The sequence below is a fragment of the Chroicocephalus ridibundus genome, chromosome 12 (assembly GCF_963924245.1).
Source record: "Chroicocephalus ridibundus chromosome 12, bChrRid1.1, whole genome shotgun sequence".
In the NCBI taxonomy this organism is placed as follows: domain Eukaryota; kingdom Metazoa; phylum Chordata; class Aves; order Charadriiformes; family Laridae; genus Chroicocephalus; species Chroicocephalus ridibundus.
Window position 1 is genome coordinate 19,202,247 of NC_086295.1, and position 17,510 is coordinate 19,219,756.

Consider the following 17,510-nt stretch of genomic DNA (forward strand, 5'->3'; position numbering starts at 1 on the left):
AAAAAAGGTCAACATTTGTCTTTAATTTAACCAGGCATTTTGTTTCCAAAAAAAGAGTGTCAACAACAAGAGAAAAGAAAAAAAAACAGACACAGGCAGACACATCCCAGCTATACCTAAAACTAGGTTAAAGACTTGCATGCATAACATCGTCCACAACTCTATGAAGTTTACAAGATATTAATAACGCAAATCACCATGCAAAAAATAACATCACCATGTGAATAAGAAGAGCACCTGAACAGCAACACCCACTACAGCAAAAAAATGACTAAAAAGAGATGATGTAATTGTGTTTCCTTTTTGAAAGTCCTGCAGACACAGTGGTGCTTTTGCCTCCCCATATTATTATATACTTCCTATAAATGCCCTCTCACACAGACTCCCTATAAATACTCCCTTTGATTTCAAAGTATAGCCCAGTACTATGGGATTCAGAGGGAGGAAATGATTTACTGACCGTCAAGCAGTGACGGTGAAGCAGTACAAAGAAGGTCCCTCCTTCCACGTCCCATGGCTTAAATCAATATGCTGTGTGCTTTCTTTTTTCTTAAAAGCACTTTAATTCAAGGCATAAGATGATCACAATAACTAAGAAGCCTGCTTCCATAACATAACATCTCTCCAAAGGTATATACTGCAAATATTTTACCCATTTGGAGCATTCTGTGTTTGTGAATTAGATGGTCTATTTGTTCTTGCACATTCTCTGAAAACATCCTTCTTACCTCATCATATCCAAACAGAGCTGCATAGAAATTTTCTACCATGCTTCTCAAATCTTCCTTTAGAGCAACAGAATTAATCTGAAAAATAAACCAGAAAACCATCTGTATAGGCTTTAAAAGAGGAGGTGATGCAAAAATATTACTGGTTTCACTCCAAGTAGGCAAAGAAGAAACAGTGCCTTGGCCCACATCAGTGGGGATTTGGCTGGAAGTAATGGTGTTCGCGCAAACATTTTAGAACATGCAATGCAGCTCCACTAATTCTGTACACAAATGAAAGTCAGCGTTACTCAGAATATATGAATAGCAGAAAGATTCTCAGCCACCAGTGCTGACGTACAGCTACGTGAGTGGAGGAAAAAACGCAAGTGGGGAAAGAGCGAAGGCAAGGCTTCCTTTCGGCAGCAGCACAGGCTAAGATAACAAAGACTCCTCTGCATTTTAACTACTAAGCAGGTTCTCCAGACCTGGACTCATTCACACAGGTATTCTAGAAACTCAGAGGTTTTTCAACACTTTTTCTAGAGCACAGACTCCAGAGCTGGACGTGCTATTACAGCAACAGTGTTGTAATGCTAAAGAGAGAGGCACATCCTTCCCACTGCTCCCTCCTTACTTGTCATTATTGACTTTCTCAGTCAGGAATCACACCAATTCTGTACCTACAGCATCTTACTAGAAGCTCAGACTTACTAGTTTTGGACTACGAGTAAATTTCTTTCAGAGTTTGTGATGATCCAGCTACTTCCCCCTGTGCTGTAAGAGTGACTCAGTCCAAGTTCTGCACTGACTTTTGACTAAATTTAACAGTTGCTTAAATATTTGCTGCTTTGGTCTAAGCTACCCGTTGGCTTCCAGAACTGACCCCGTGCGAGGTGAAGACTGCACCAGATCTCCTGCGGAGCGATGTCTGAAATACCTCGCGTGCATCCCCCTCACATGAACTGCCTATTCCTTGTGCCTGTGCTTTTTACTTCTACCAACAAAATGATTTAATAAATGGTTCCTCTCCCGAGGGCTAAGCTACGCTTCAACTGGTAAAGCTGCTTCTCTGCATTGACTCTCACGAGAAATCTAAGAGCTCCCAAGCATTTATTTTCTACAGCTCTCGCACACAACATAAGTATAAACGACAATCTTCGCAACTGCCCGCTAGCGGAGCACTGCTGTAGGAGACTGCATCTTGGAGACAGGTTTTACAAAAAAGAAAAGCGCAACCAGGAATGGTGGGTAAGACATCAGTTCTGCTATGGGACAAGCGCTGCTGTCTTTGATGTACGGCTTATCACAAGGCAAACGAAAAGCTGTGAAAACTCACAGATCCAAAATATTAATACTTATGACAGTGTGAACCACGTGTCCCAAATACTATCCTTAAGAGTCCTCACCTCGGTAATTATACAACAGCTTTTCTATCAAAATACGAATTAGTTTTTGCCAGGCTAGCAAACCTCCAGTTTAAATATTCTTCCATGAAACCACTATCTTTTTTCATCTGTTGATTTTTATAGAAATGCATGGAGTGCAAACACAAGGAAAATTCCTTTTATGTCAGTTACTCATATTTTTCCATTAATATAAACTATTAAAATTCATGCAGATATTTTATAGGCTATCAAGATTTGGAGACTGGTTATTACTGAACGTTTAAAAAAAAAAAGAACTAAGCATAAGAAATCAGAGGGTTAAATGATGACTGCAACTGCTGTAATGACTTAATTAAATTTTTATTGAGTACATAAACTATGATGTCATTTCTACCCAACCACGCTCAAACTTTCTCTGCGTGTCAGAGATCGTGGTTTTTCTCAATAGAACATACTTCTAAATAAGCTGCACTTCTACAGCTCTAATAAGGGGGAGCAGGTCTCATGTAACACACTCAATAAATTATCCTTCCATTTTAAACAAACAAATTCCATGAGTTATTATATATTTGCCACGCACTTTTTATGACATAATAAAAATGTTACCTCAAGGATTACTTAACACATACTACAAATGTTACAGCAGGCAACTGCAAGGGGCAAAGAAAACAAATAGTCCCATTACAGAGACAAGTCCTGGACTATACATCCCCAGGGAAGCAGCTTTCTGTACTGAAAACAAAGAGCAGCAGCTTTAAGTTAGCAAGAAATAGACTGATGAAGCAGATAACCAAGTTAAACAAACACAGCAATAAATACATCTTAAAAGACAAACAGCTTAAAATATAAAATATGACTTTGGGGATGGAGCAGTATCTTAGGCCATAAAATTACATTTAAAGGAATATCACAGTTTTTGAAGAATACAACCAGCATTGGTTAAGTACAAACATTGTAGGAAAGAAATCCAGATCCAGAAAAATGAGTAAACCCAAATCAGCCTTTGTCGGAAATGCTTCCTCTTTTTAAGCTTGTACGTGTTCTTAACACTGGCAAGTTTCATGACCTGGTTGGTCACGATTCTGCTGCCTCTTCCACAGTTTGTTACTAAGATTAAAAACTGCTAGACAATTCCAAGTGAGTAAATGCTAATAACAAGGAAAAAAACCAGTAACGGCTGGAGCTCTTCTAGGGACTTGGCCCCTTGGCCTTCTTTGGAACAACCCATTGCAGAGCCATCACCAGAATGAATTTATATACCATCGCCTAAATTCACACACAGAACTATCTTAGCTCAAAACACGGAATACATTTTTGGTATATTTCTCATGTTTACAAGACCTTTTAAAAAAAGGAAATGTACAGCTAACGTATCTTCCTACTACATGCCACAACTTCTCATTGAAAGACTCCATGATCTCACACTGTGCCTGCGAGACGACTACAGCATACGACTACTGCGTTTTCATTAGTGTACCGAGTAAGAAACCTCGGCTTCAGCCTCAACGAGTTCAACATGCATCATTCAACAGCCAGCTGGTGAGGCTTACTGCCATATCAGAAAATTTACAACATCAAATCTCAGTTAAGGTATTGCATTCTAACAAAATTTCTAGGAGAGAGCGAGCACGCTGCTTTATTGTATATGCTGGACGCGTATGAAAACATCTTATGTACGGGCACAGCTTTTAAAGTGAAAGCTGCTATAAGATTAGTCCGTATTAATGTCTTTTGTTGGATTGAGAGCATTCTTTTGTAATGAACCTCTCCTCATCCCCACTGACCGTGCTTTGGTTCACACCGCAACGGAGTCTCGGCGCGCACAAACTGGGAAAGGTGCTCCGATGCGCTCTGCCTGCTGACGGGCGCTCAGCCCCTGGGACCAGCCCCGAAAAGACCATCCCCGTGGAGCAGGGATGCTGGAGCATCGACCGTTACACTCCACACATGTGTTCCTCGCAGACCACACTAAATGCTAGTTTAGACATAGCTGCGGCGTCCACGGGCTACACTATTTGAGAGCACTTTAACAGGAGTTTCTTTTTGTTACGGCTTTTGCCAGCACGTGTTGCACCCTTAAGCTACTTTAACACATTAATCCATCCATAGACTATAAAGCCAGAAGGGACACTTCCAACTGCACCTTGTACAAGCGCTAGTCATTGAATTTCACGCAGCAATTCCTCTCTTTAGGCCATAAGTTATGGTCGAACTAGATTTTTTTATGAAGAGATTTCAGCCAGAAGAAATGATTAGATCATAGAACCTGACCCTCTGCATATCACAGACCATTACATTTCCCCGCTTTCCCTCTGTACTAAGCTCAGCAAGTTGTGTTTGGCTAAAACCTATCACCCTCACAGCTGAACATGTGTATCTCATTTCATATTTGAATTTTCTGGCTTAAGTTTCCACCCCCTCGTTCTCATTATACCATTCCTGCTAGAATAAAAAGCCTCGTCTGTGGAATGTGTTTGCTCCTGTAGCCGTACGCAGTAGGTGTGTCGGCACAGTCATCTTTCCAAGCTCAGATTAGGCTCTTTAAGGTAAGGTTTACACTTGGTGCGCTGATACACCACATCATCGGTGCACTCCTGGAGTGGTCAAAGTTGCAAGAGCAAAGCAGTGGCTTATGCTGATGAAGTAAAAATTAATCCATCTCTTGTGCAAGACGAGTTACGCAGGTATGAGTACACTCCTGTTGTTACGAGTGAGCCGATCTGGGGACTCCTGTTAGCCACGCTGCCACAAGCATCAGTCCACTCCCACTGATGCTTTTCATTACTGGGACATTCGACACTGGCAGAAATTCCTGAAGAAGATACAAGACAAATCTTTTCACGATAAAAAAACATCACTCCTCAAACATTAAGGCCTTTTTACGTACCTTCTCTCAAGCTGCATTTGGAAAGAATGACTTATAATATATAGTTTACATTAGTTATAAATAATATATAACCACATATAGTTATATATGGGCTTTTTAAGTGTTTCCTGCCCTTTTAATAAACTCACATGCCGTTAAAATTGGAAAACCTGCATACAGCCCTTTTATTTCCTCCAATAACATAACTATTACTTCTAGGACAGTAATTTTGAAAATGACTGAGACTGTAGCTAGGATCAAAAAGATTAAATTAGTAAAACAGATCAAAAATATCTCTGTAGCAAGGGGCCAAAAAGGCCAGTTCCTTCAGGCAATTTCACATAGTTGTGAAATGACAAAGATATTGCAGAAATTTTTCCAATCTTCATTTTTTGAGTCTTTTATTAACGACTCTCTTACTCTGTCTGCAAACAAGCTGACTGGCTTGTAATTAGCTACAGCTGTGAATCCCCATATAGTTTAAAATATTAACTTTTTTGATAAACGCTCAAATTTTCTAATTAAAAGTAAGCAATTCTGTAATGCACCTCAGTAGATAAATAACTTCAGAGAATAGTCTTTAAAGCCTTCTTCAGTGTCCAGTGATAACATACTTCAGTATTGTATTGCTCTAGGCAAAAGCTAAACGTCAGATTGTATCAGAACCAGCTCCTGCCAAAATCTTCAATCCATAAAAACAACATGTTAATGAAGAAAGATTTTTGCGTGCTCTGCTACCTTCGTAACAATTGCACAGTCATCAATAACACTCCTTGCAGCATGGTTATTTCAAGCAGACATAGAAAAGCAAGTTATACAAAGTTATCTACATATTTCAGCAAAACCAGATGCTCACCCTCAGCTGTCCGGTACCAGGAAAAATGAGGTATAATCTGAGGTATAGATTTGGAAACTCTACCATGGTAACACTTAAAGATGCAGAGCAGATCACGGTACAACCTTAACTGTATTCAGTATATGGGGCTTATTCCAAAGTCCTTCATCTCTGCAGGACATGGCTGGCAGAGTTCATTGACAACCTCTCAAGAGAAAGACCAGGGAAAAGAGGTCCCACCGCTGCGCTCTGACTAGCCGTGTGAGGGCGGGCAGTTGTCGAGGTTTCTTCCCGTGACGCCACTTTTAAAAACCTGCTTGCTAAAAGCCTAAAACGGATCACGACCACGTTTCTGAACACACCAGAATCCAGAATTCAGTCTGATAAACTGAAAGGAAGTTACGAGACCAAGTTTAAAAGAAGCACTCGGAGAAGACAGCAGTAAAGGTAAATAAATCGTTAAGGTCGATATTCACTGTGAGCACTTACAGAGATCCTGCGAAACTCCATCTCTCTACTGAGACAAACCTCAGCAACTGTCAGGAAGAGTCACCACAGGAAACGCTGTACTGGGCCAGACCAAGGGTTCACCTTACCCGGGATCTCACCTTCAACAGTACCCAGATACTGAGAAAGGTAAAAGGCCTACAAACTGATATACGTTTCCTCCAAGTGTTCTCCCAACCACCTTCAGCTCAGGCCAATTCTCAACCCTTGATATTTGTTTATAGAGCAACCTTCAAAAGGTGTCTATGTCAAGCAACTTGTCCAGTAAACTTTCTGCATCCACAGCGTGCTTCAGCAAGAAGTGCCCTGGTCTGGTACCCGTGACGAGAATCACCACCTGGTGGCTTCCTGCTGGCTTCATCTGGTGGCCCGGTTCTTTCACTGCAGAAGGCAGCAAATGCACATTTTCACAGCACTCGGGATTCTTACAGTCCATCGTATTCTGTGTGATATGATCTGCCCATAAAACAAGACTTAAGATAATCTAATAATAAGTCAAGAGCAACAAAATCCCTGGGATCATAAAGTACTAAACTAAACGAAATGTACTGGATGAAATTTAATAGGGCCGCGGAGCCATGAAAGGTGGCATCCATTTTGAAAAGTATTTCAGCAGGAGCGGGTAAGTGAAATTAGCAGAAAAAACAATAATAAATGAAAATAACAATCACAGATAATTGTAACCAGTAACATTCAAGGCTGATAAAGGTACTAGTAGAAAGTATTTAAAAAAAAAAATAATAAAATTTCTAAAACAATGCACACACGTTCATCAGCTCTAATTCCGGAAATTGATCTTAAAGAAAGAGATTTTGTGGCAAAATCTCAAAAAAATTTCAGTTAACAATTAAACCATGAAGACAAATAAGTTTTAGGAATTATTATGAAAGGAACACAGAACAAAAGAGGAAAACTATCTGCCATAGTGTGCCCGCATATAAAATGCCGCACAGATTTGTTACCTTTTAATCTCAGAACAGATCTAAAAGAAATAGAAAACAGCCAGAAAAGACCAAGGTAACCACATATGAGGAAACACTAGTTGTATTCAGGAAGAAATGAGGACGAAGGTGATGGAGAGGTAAAATCATAAGTGGTATTGGACAGGTAAACAAGGAATTACTATTCATTGTTTCTTATTAAAAAAACAAAATGTAGAAAAGGAGCTGATGAAACGACCAATTAATACTTTAAAAAGTTTCTCATGCAACACAATTAAGTGGCAGAAGTCATTATCACAGGACATTAAAGAGCAGAAACTACAAAAGGGGTAAAAAAAGGGACTGCACATTCATAGAGGACTTCTGTTAGTAGATACTAAATCTGATGGTCCCTGGGGAACTCTCCTGTCACCCACTGGGGAGTGCCGAGTGGCACCAGAAGAAATACTGATACACAGTTCTGTTTCTTACACTTTTTCCCAAATATCTCTGGCCATTGCTAGAAACAGTACAGTGGATCTTCATCCGCCATTAGAAGGATGACCCCTGGTATGTTCGTTTTGTTCATTTTTTTATGATCTCTGCAGATGCTGACCAGTACCTCTCCTGCCCGTGCGTCCCCTCCTGCCCTGGCTTGCAGCAAGGCAGCCACAGCTCATTAACGATCCTGGGTACAGTCACCACGTCACTTGCTGACTTGGGTAGGAATTTTACCTGAAACAGGCTAGTGTAATTAAAAAAAAAAAACAACTGTTACCTTTACTATAGCTTTTAGTAACCCCCATGGAAAGAGGCTCCATTTTATTTAGAAATAAGAGCAAGAATGATCCTGCTCATACCAAACTGATCATCCTCCCCTGAGGTGGGGGGGGGGCGATAATAAAAAGGCATTCTTTCTCCAAGAATTCGGGACCAGAACAAGTTTCTATTGGATAGCAACAGCCATCACCTATCTCCTCTCCTAAAAAACTCTCCACAAAAAAAAAAGAAGTTTATTTCATGTCAAAATGGAGCGACAATTGCTGGAGTCCATACAGTTAGTAAGCAATTAACAAGCCAAATCCTTGACGCCAACACCTAGCACTGCTACAGCCTTTATCCAGTGATATCCAGGACAAAGGCAAATACTCACTCTTACTATCTCACTTTCAAATTAATTCCGTAGTGCCTAGCAAACACTTCCTTGTGTTTGCTCCATCAGATTTCCCACTATTTCCTAGCACAGCCCTGTTCATACATGACCTGTTTGACATTCTCCCATCAGCTCCACGTTTGGGTAAAATTCTAATTTGAAGTCACATTGCTTTCACCTTCTACCAATATTCTGCACCTTCTGGTTTCAATCATAAGCTGAGAAAAACCCGATTTCCCCAAGCACTCCTCCTCCCCAGGGCTTCAAAAACACGCACGCCACAGAATAGTTAACAGTTAAATATTTTCTTGCCAATATTTTAAGAGTGCAGAAGGTTCCAAATTGCTGGTAAAATAAACAATGCCAGACTGTGAAAACTCCTGCCTGCCATATACTCTGATGTTAACAAGAGTTTCTTTATTACTGTAACCTTTCAGAAGCGAACAAAAATTATTTCTCTACCCTAGTTCTGCCCTCAAGTAAAAGGCAAAGGAGGAAAACGAACCATGAAAAAGCTGCATGGTAAGATACTGTGAATTTTCCATCTTACTTCTATATTTCATTCAGACTTGATGCTGCTGTGAATAAATAAACTTCCAGAATATCCTAAAACCGTGAGCAAGGATTTTAAGAAGCCAAAAATTTCCTTACACGCTTGTTTCCTCAATAACGCAGATTAAACCTCTATATGGGCCATCTTCCCTCTTGCAAGTGCATGATAAAACAGGAAACACAAAAGGACGAATTTAGGATGCTCTCAGTGAGACACATTATTTTCAAGCTCCTCAGTACGTAGCTCTTTCCCCTGGGGCTTTAGCCATGGACTTCCATCAACACAGGGTCTCTGCTGTTTCCTCACTTTTAAAAAAAAAAAATGAAGTCTTCAAATAGCATCTCCAAATAGAAAGAACTGCTGGCACTTTTAGCACAAATGAGACCAATGACTATACAGTTCAGGTGACACCCCCTCAACCCAGTGGTCATTGCCAGGCCTGCCAGCCTTCTCTTGCCTACCAAATACATTTGGCATTTTGGAATCCACGCCCAAGCCATCTGAAAACCAACTCAGATCAGTGTTGCTCATTTCATGCATATCAAAATTGTGTTGACCCCATCTTCCACCCATGATATCCATATCACTAGCGGAATCTCCCTTTTTACGTGCAGTCATTCTCGTGGCCACAAGGCCATCCGACTAACTTGAAAACCAACACGATGTATGTTTTGCTAGCAGCAAACAGAGATCTCCAAGATCAGTTACGCTGGTTGTTTTGGTCAAATCTTTTAACCTTTTCATTATTTCCTGCCCTTTGAATATGGAAACGACATTCAAGTTCTTCCAGACGTATTAACGATAATTAAGTAGTTAATATCAATAGAGATATAGCGAGGGCTGTGTATGGCCAAAAACAGAAGAGGAAAACACAACTGAGGACAGACAAGGGAATAGAAAGAATCTATTGAGCTTCCAAAACCGGAATGGGAACAGAAATACACATCAGTTTGCCCAGATGTGTACAGAAGTATGGTGTGCCATTGCTTATACTAAGTAGTAAGCAAGCATGAAAGCCAGCGTTGGGATTATTAAAAGTATTGCATTTGCACTTCCTGATCGTTACCATTTATTCTACTGTGTGAGCTTTTAGGAAAAGCAGTCATAAATAAGGGCTTCATAGAGCAGCCGCTTTTATGAGTAGACAAAATGTGCCAGAGAAGTCAGAAAACAAAGTAACAAAAAAACCTTGAGTTCTAACAGGAAAATACAAACATTTGCAAACCCCCTGCCTAGCCAGGCTTCAAGACCCTGCAGTATGTGCACTACAAAAACGAAAACATTGCGTCCGCGGCGGAACTGAAGATCGGCCTTTGAAGGAGTTTGACAATGAAGTGGCACTGAGCTGCTTGCTGGAGAAGCTGATCCAGAGTGCCAGCGCTGGCAGACTGCCAACCCACTGCCCCAGCACATACCACAGGGCACTGGAGCAAAAACCCCACTACTGGAGACAGCCAAGAGATGTAATGCCCTAGCGAGCAACAAGCCAGAGAGATGATCTTTGCAGCAGTTTTCAGAAGACGTAGGAGTGATGTCTAGGTCAGGAGAGAAAAAGATGAGGCACGAGGATGCTGGCGGAGGAAAGCACTGATGATGGCAAATAAGCAGCTGGGATAGAAAAGCAAGTATTTCAGATAAAGAAAGAAAGGAATTGGAGAAGAAAAGGAAGATCTGGAGTTGAAAGAAGCAAAGTCACGAAGAGGCTTCAACATGCAAGGGTGAATTTGAAGCAAGCAGACAAGAGGACAGATCCTGAGCTTCCATGGTGGACCTCTGCAAGAGGAGGCTGCTGGACGAGCATGTTGGATAAAGGCAGCCCGTGGCTGCCCAAGTGAGGCAGCACGGCAGGGATGGAGATTGGGCTCAACAGGCACTGACGGCTGTGAAAGGATTAGTTGAACATGAGGGAACACAAGGGAAGGGAGAGAGGTGGTGGTGCCAGCCTGAGATACAGAAAGGGCTCCTGCAAGGAAACAAAGAGAATTAACACGAGAGGTAAGAAATAAACTAGTATCTCTACAAGGTAAGAAGTAGGAAGGAAAAAGTATGTGACACACTGGCAGGGGGGAAATGTGAAACCAGATGCACACCCTGAAGACGGAATCAGACGCAAGCTCCAGTGATGCTTATGTTACTGTCTTTCAAGACAGGGAGGCACCAAAACCAACCAAAACCATATTCCTGAAGAGGAAGCAGCAGGTATCAGTGGCATTCTACCAGCAGCAAAAAGCACAAGCAACAATATGATTAAAATGTATTGGGAAGAACACAGAACCTCCCAACGGTTCGTTTGATTACTCTGATTTAGAAGTGACATTGGTCTTGGTATTTTTCTGTATTTACGAAGGAGCCTGAAACTGCATTCATGTTTTCGCTGCAGCAGCTTAGAGCCATTAAAAAAGAATTACAACGGCAACATGAGATACCTTGCTCCCAAGAGTCTCAAAACGCTTAGCCAAGCAGAGCAGCTGATCTCAGTTGAGGAATGCTGGGGCAAACTCCAAAAGGATAGGAAGCTGATAATGTAAATGTCCAAAATACGCAGCATAACAACATGTTACTTAGCCCCGCACTGACCGCAGGCAAATCACAAACTGGATCATGAGTGATCTACAGAGCACTGGCAGGAGCTGTGACAACGTAGCTGCTACTCGTCCCGTTGCGCCTGGAGACTGCGGCAGGTTCCGTAAGGATCATTTTCCTGTTTCTACCATCATCTCTCTACACTGTCAAAATAAAAATTATGCAGTTGTGGCGAGCAGTAATTTCATCGGTCAACGTTTGAATTTTGGCAACTACACTGTGTTCTGGAGAGCCTGCGGAACACGGGGCAGCACTTAACGCCTAGGAGTACTGCGTGGTAAAGTCGATTTTGGCACGTGAGTCCCAGTGGTGCAGAACATGGGGAATAATGAGAAAGATATTTTGAGAAAAGGTGCTACACAGCAGCTTCCAGTGAACTTCTTGCAGGCACCAGTGGGAGGCACAAAACAGAGCAAGGACACCACCTTACAGTAATAGGATCCAACACATCTGGGAAATTTGCACCGATTTTTTTTTTATGCCAGACTCTACAGAAAACTAGGGCAGGCCACTTGAAAAGAACCCAAGCATATATTATACCTGGATTTCAACATCGGGTACCCTTGGCGTGCCCCAACCATGCCTATATTTCAGACAGCCAAGTGTGCTACTTCCATGGGCGCTGGTTCTAGAACAACTACATTAAAAAAAAACAAAAACATGTGAGAGAGACCTCCCCTGTTTCGAAACTCCATGACCTGGTAAAGCTAAGCTTGCATCCCCACACATACTGTTTGTTCCAGACCTCATCACAGTCGAGGTATTTTCCAGGTAACATTCCATACGCATGCATTTTCCTGCATATTTAAGTTCTTAAGATTTCAAGAACCACATTTACTGAATTTACTCTGGAAGAGTACCTGATACTATTATTCATTTATGAAATGACAAAATACTGGAAGCTTGCTGTGAACTTTTGAGCTCTTTCAGAAAGGATCAAGGGTTGATAAACTATTTCTTTTGTGATGTTAAAAAAGTTCAGTTAAAACATATTACACAATGCCTGGTATCCTATTAAACAAAAAAAAAAAGCACAAAAATCCCCACACAGCAATTTTGTACCTCACTACTTTGGCAAGTTCGTTTGATTTTTTTTTTTTTTTTAAGGGAACACTAAAAACTAGTAAGATTTTATACATTATGTTTTTCATTGAAAAAATCATAACATTTTTCTCCTTAAAATGTCCTAGTAAAGTTACACATTTCAAAATATACATAGACCATTCGAAACTAAAACATCTCCTCTTTAGTTTTACAGGTTTTTGAAAACCTTTTTCAACTGTTTTGAAACGCCATCCTCTATCTCACATCCCAATCCATTTCCTCAAACAAAGCCACTGTAATATTTTACTTCGCTACAGTTCCTCCATCTCTGCCCTGCACCCCCCAACACCGCATTCACCTTCCTCTGCCCCGGCCCTGCCCCGCTCTCCCATCATAACGTAGCTTTGTTCCGGGCATCCCAAATCGACTCCATGATTTCCCATCAGATTTTAGGGACGGCCCTGAAAAGGCCTCCCTGAGTACTCAAGTACAGCAGCTTCCCACTGCAGGTGAAGCAACTGCAATAGTCCAATTCATACAAAGATCAAGGTCTGCTTTAAAACTGCATCAATTTTACGCCCTGTCCGCTCACCTTCTAAAGCCATTCTAGAATCTCACTTGTCTCACTGACCATGATTTCCGAGTCCTTAGAAACGTCAGACTTCTTGTTCTCCACAGAAAGAGTAACTTAAACTGAAATGTATTAAGTTTAGGAAGTTTTGTAGCTACTGTAAGGTAAAACAGCATTTTCAATCATCTGAAGTCTTCTAATTTTGCAGAGTATCAAGACAGAAAATGGCATTCAAGTTCATGAAGCTAAATTCTGCTCCGCTACACCGGCGTGAACCGTGTTACTGACTCTGATGGTGTTACTCCAAATGCACACCAGTGTAACCGAGAGCACGGTATGGGTCACTGTGTATAAACAGCTCTAAACGTATAACAAAGACTGTATTGTGCTATGCAGAGCGGAGCAAATAAACGAGTTCAAAAGACACCTAGATGTGTTCCTGGAAAAAAAGGGGGCAGGGGTCTAAGCGGTCTGGTGGGAAAACAGGAAAGTGAGATTAAGATAAATTAAAACAGGTTTGGCACACTGGGCTGGACAGCCCCTCCTATTCTTATCTCTTTTGCAGCTTTTAGAACACGTATGGTTTTATAATATGAATTGTTATTTTGTGCTGAAAAAAGCCCGACTCATTTCAGAAGCAGAATGCCACCACAACACTAATGCTGTTAAAAGCAGCCTGCAACAATTTACAGATATTTCCATAAAGCCTGATGGATGTGATTTGCACCCAGAAGTGATGGGGGGGCGCAGACGGGTGTTCGATTTTTTTTCTGGTGTTTGATTTTTTGGTCTTGGCGTTGCTTTGGGTTTTTTTGTCGTTTTGTTCTTTTAACCTCCTATCTATTGTCCAGTTCGCAGCTCAAATCATATTCCAGGGAACTCCAGTATCTACAAGTCCCTCTGATCAACTCTGCAGCTTCATCTAAGGGTATTAAAATACACTTAAACTGGTAACAACTGCTTTTATATACACAGAGTTACTAAAACACAATACTCGGCTCAGTAAAGTTAATATTCAGGTTGCTAAAGAACTCCGTTAGGAAGACAAATAGCAGGAATTTCTAGCACTGACCGGATTCCCCTTCCAAACTGATGAGGCAGCCACCCGTTCATGTAGCATAAATCTAGTCACTGCGAGCCACAAGGTGGAGATCTCTGGCAAAGCCGGAGCGAAAGGAAGTCTTTTGCCCAGCCTAATGTTACTATTAACACTTTGCGCCATTGCATCAAGCCAATTTTTCTGTTTGTTTTTGAAGTTTGATAGAAATGTCACTAGTGGAAAAATTAAGTAAAGAGCACTGGTTAGCCACAGAACTGGACACACCTGGGTGCAAACCCACCAAAAGAAACTGACTTCATTAGTAGTAGGGACAGCAGAGTAAAATTTATATCTGAAATCTGCCTGCACCAGTAGAATTTGCTGAGGCCACAGGCTCTCTGTGTGTTTTTACAGCTGTGTCAAGTTTTGGTTTCTGACTCTCACCGACATTCAGGAGTGCTGAAGGAGCTCAGGCTAACAGGTCCCAAAACTTTGTAGCTGAGATTTAGATCTCAGCAATTTTAACAACCAGGTTTTGAAATAATACAAACTCCATTTGGAGTTGGAGCTGATGTAAATTAGTAGTTAAAATGCCTTACATTCTATCACTTTTGGCTCCAATGAACTTGTATATTAAAGAGCAGAGGGCATATTTTAACAAACCATCAATATCAACTTGGGAATATAGTGTCCACTTTCTGCATCAAGTGCTGTAACTGCTGCTAGATAGGGAAAGATGAAGAACTGCAGCTTTGTCTGTCAACAAGTTAAACTAATTGCATCCAAGCAGCAATTTCATACAGGTGCTCCGTCACTTACACCCCAATACAGAAATGTACCAATCGGAGTTAAATACTGATGTTTGATATTTTGCATGAGAGAAAAAGCAGGGAGTGGAATTTCCTAACCTCCTAGGAGCTATGCAGATGACAACTTAGCGCCCTGAAAGTATTCAGTAAAGTTTCTTTTCATTTAACATATTTTTGAGAAAGGCTCCGATTCTGAAATTCGAACGCGTCATCAGAGGAACATTAACATAATCTTTTTTTCGTCTACTATTCTTACCTCAATATATTTAACTCTCTTCTTTGGGAGACAGGCTATATACTGATTGCAGAACTAATTACTTTAAAACAAATAGCTGTTACACATATTCCTCAACCAGCTCACAACCCCTCTGTCATTACCCCAGCTTCGTTTTAAAACAATCATTGGGAATAAACACATCAAGATTAATAAGTAGGACCTAACACCTAGGGGAGCTGCCCTTTACTTCTTTATCACTTAAAACTCCTTACAATTGCTAAAGCCGAGACGCGAGCAAGAGTTCCACCAGGCACACCTACGTGATAGGGGGAAAGTAAGCGCAGAAGATTGAACGCAGCAGGGAAGAGGCAGGAACCGCCCATGCAAGGGCAAGGATGAACGGGGATGTGAAGCTCGGATCACTGGCACTGAGGAAGGAAAACAAAGCAATGATAAGGAGCAAAGGAAGAGCTAACCTCTTCAAATGTCAATGCATAAATTACTTACATCTAACATACAATAAATACTACCAGAAGAGACAAAAAAGTTCATTCATCTTGACAAAACAACATCTGGAAGATTAAGAATAATTAAAAGTTGAAAGGAAAAAAAAAAAAAAAAAAAATCACTAAAAGATGACGAAAGCCTTACGCTTTCACAAACACTATGGGGAAGAGAACAGTCCTGATCTCCAAGTTTACAATCTAGGAGAGTTCACTACGCTTTCTTCCACACCATTAGTGCCTGGTCTAGTTAGCTGTTACCTCAGGAGTTCACCTTCTCTAACAAGGAGTCTCATGAAAATCAATGGGCCTCTGTGCAGCTAAACTATATTAAATACACACACAGATGTAACTGTTTTTGAGATCAAGCCTTTAAATGTGTACTTACTTCATTTAAGCATCAGCTATTGCCACATAAAAGCTATGTTAACACTAGGGTACAGTCAAAAGTATATTATAGGAATCATATTATTGCAAACTAAGCACGTTCGTTATTACATCGCGTGATCATTATCACAAACAGAGATTGCAAAATGTAAATCCAAGGATAAACTGAAAAGATGCCTAGTCTGCCAAGGCAGAGAATGAATGGCATTCAAACAACTTAACGTCTCCTTCCAGTTGCATTTTACAGCAACCATACCAGTATAATACGCATGTATTAACAGTTGAGGCTCCAGACAGGATGAAAACATAAGGACACTGGTGTTTGTTTTTATTTTTTTAACACTTTGGGGATTTTTGGGGAGCAATGGAATAGTTTGCAGCAATGGAAACCCTGTGCTTGCCTTTACAAAGAACTGACTGGAAGCACTATCTTTTCTTCTCTTAAAGTTTACTGAAAAAAAATCTCGACACAAGTCCAACTTACACCAGACTTCACTTTTGAGTTCTGCATGCGTGTAAGGGTGGCAAACGGCTGGCTTTGCTTCTCTTTGCTGCTGTTTCAAATCCCGCAAGGAAAACTACAGGATAGCATTTGAGGTTAGTTCATATAAGGCAAAACGAGGGTTAAAAGCAACCGAGAAATAATTTTCTGTTCCAAAGCAGCATTCTCTCTGTAAGTAGATGGAATCTAAAGATCCTGGAAGAGATTTTGGAGGGCTTTGGGAGGTGGTGTGTTTGGCTGGGGTTTGATGTTTGGTTTTTTTTTGCTTTTCAAGAAGAGCAGCCTTAAGTTTACCGCCGTAATGAAGATCTGAGCTGCCTCCAGTTCCTATAGAAAGCAGAATCAACCACTGGTATGACATGGAAGGCACTGGAGAAGGACAAAAACACACAGGGTATTTCATTCAATCCTTTTCTCTGCTATGATAATCTAATTTGCGTAAGCTCACTCACGCTCCCTTATCACATCTGACCATGAAAGTGGAGATTTCCATATTGGAATTTATGTAAGCCCATTAATGTAGCAAGAAATTCTAAGATGCCTGAATTTAGACTTAATCCAAAAAGAAGCTTAAGAGGATGACTTGACTTTAAAAGCAAGCTGTAACATAGTAAAGCTACGAAATTCCCAACAACGAGGAAAAAAAAAGCCACTGCTGATGGAATAACTGAAGTTACACCAGAATCAACACTTCCTAAAACCACACACAGAACACGAGAGAGAAACTTCTTGAATTACTAAGGTGATCCCATACCAAATCCTAACTAACTGGTTAATTCCCTTGTTTGTCACCGATAGGAATATGCTAGCAGCGTCTCCCTCGGTTATTTGGCTGACAACTAAGACTTGACAATACGCCATTATCGCTATATGAAAATTGTCACTTCTCTAACAGTTTAATTTATTTTAATCACAGACAAACCTCT

At 40.8% G+C, this 17,510-nt stretch overlaps 1 protein-coding gene across 1 annotated transcript in view; it reads right to left on the reverse strand.

Annotated features, from left to right (window-relative positions):
* LOC134522508 (ubiquinol-cytochrome-c reductase complex assembly factor 1) overlaps positions 1-17,510 on the reverse strand; it is a 47,606-nt gene that overhangs the window by 4,768 nt on the left and 25,328 nt on the right. The window contains exon 8 of the mRNA XM_063350229.1: positions 729-806. Within this exon, the coding sequence (XP_063206299.1) occupies positions 729-806 (78 nt within the window). The remainder of the gene's footprint in view (positions 1-728; positions 807-17,510) is intronic.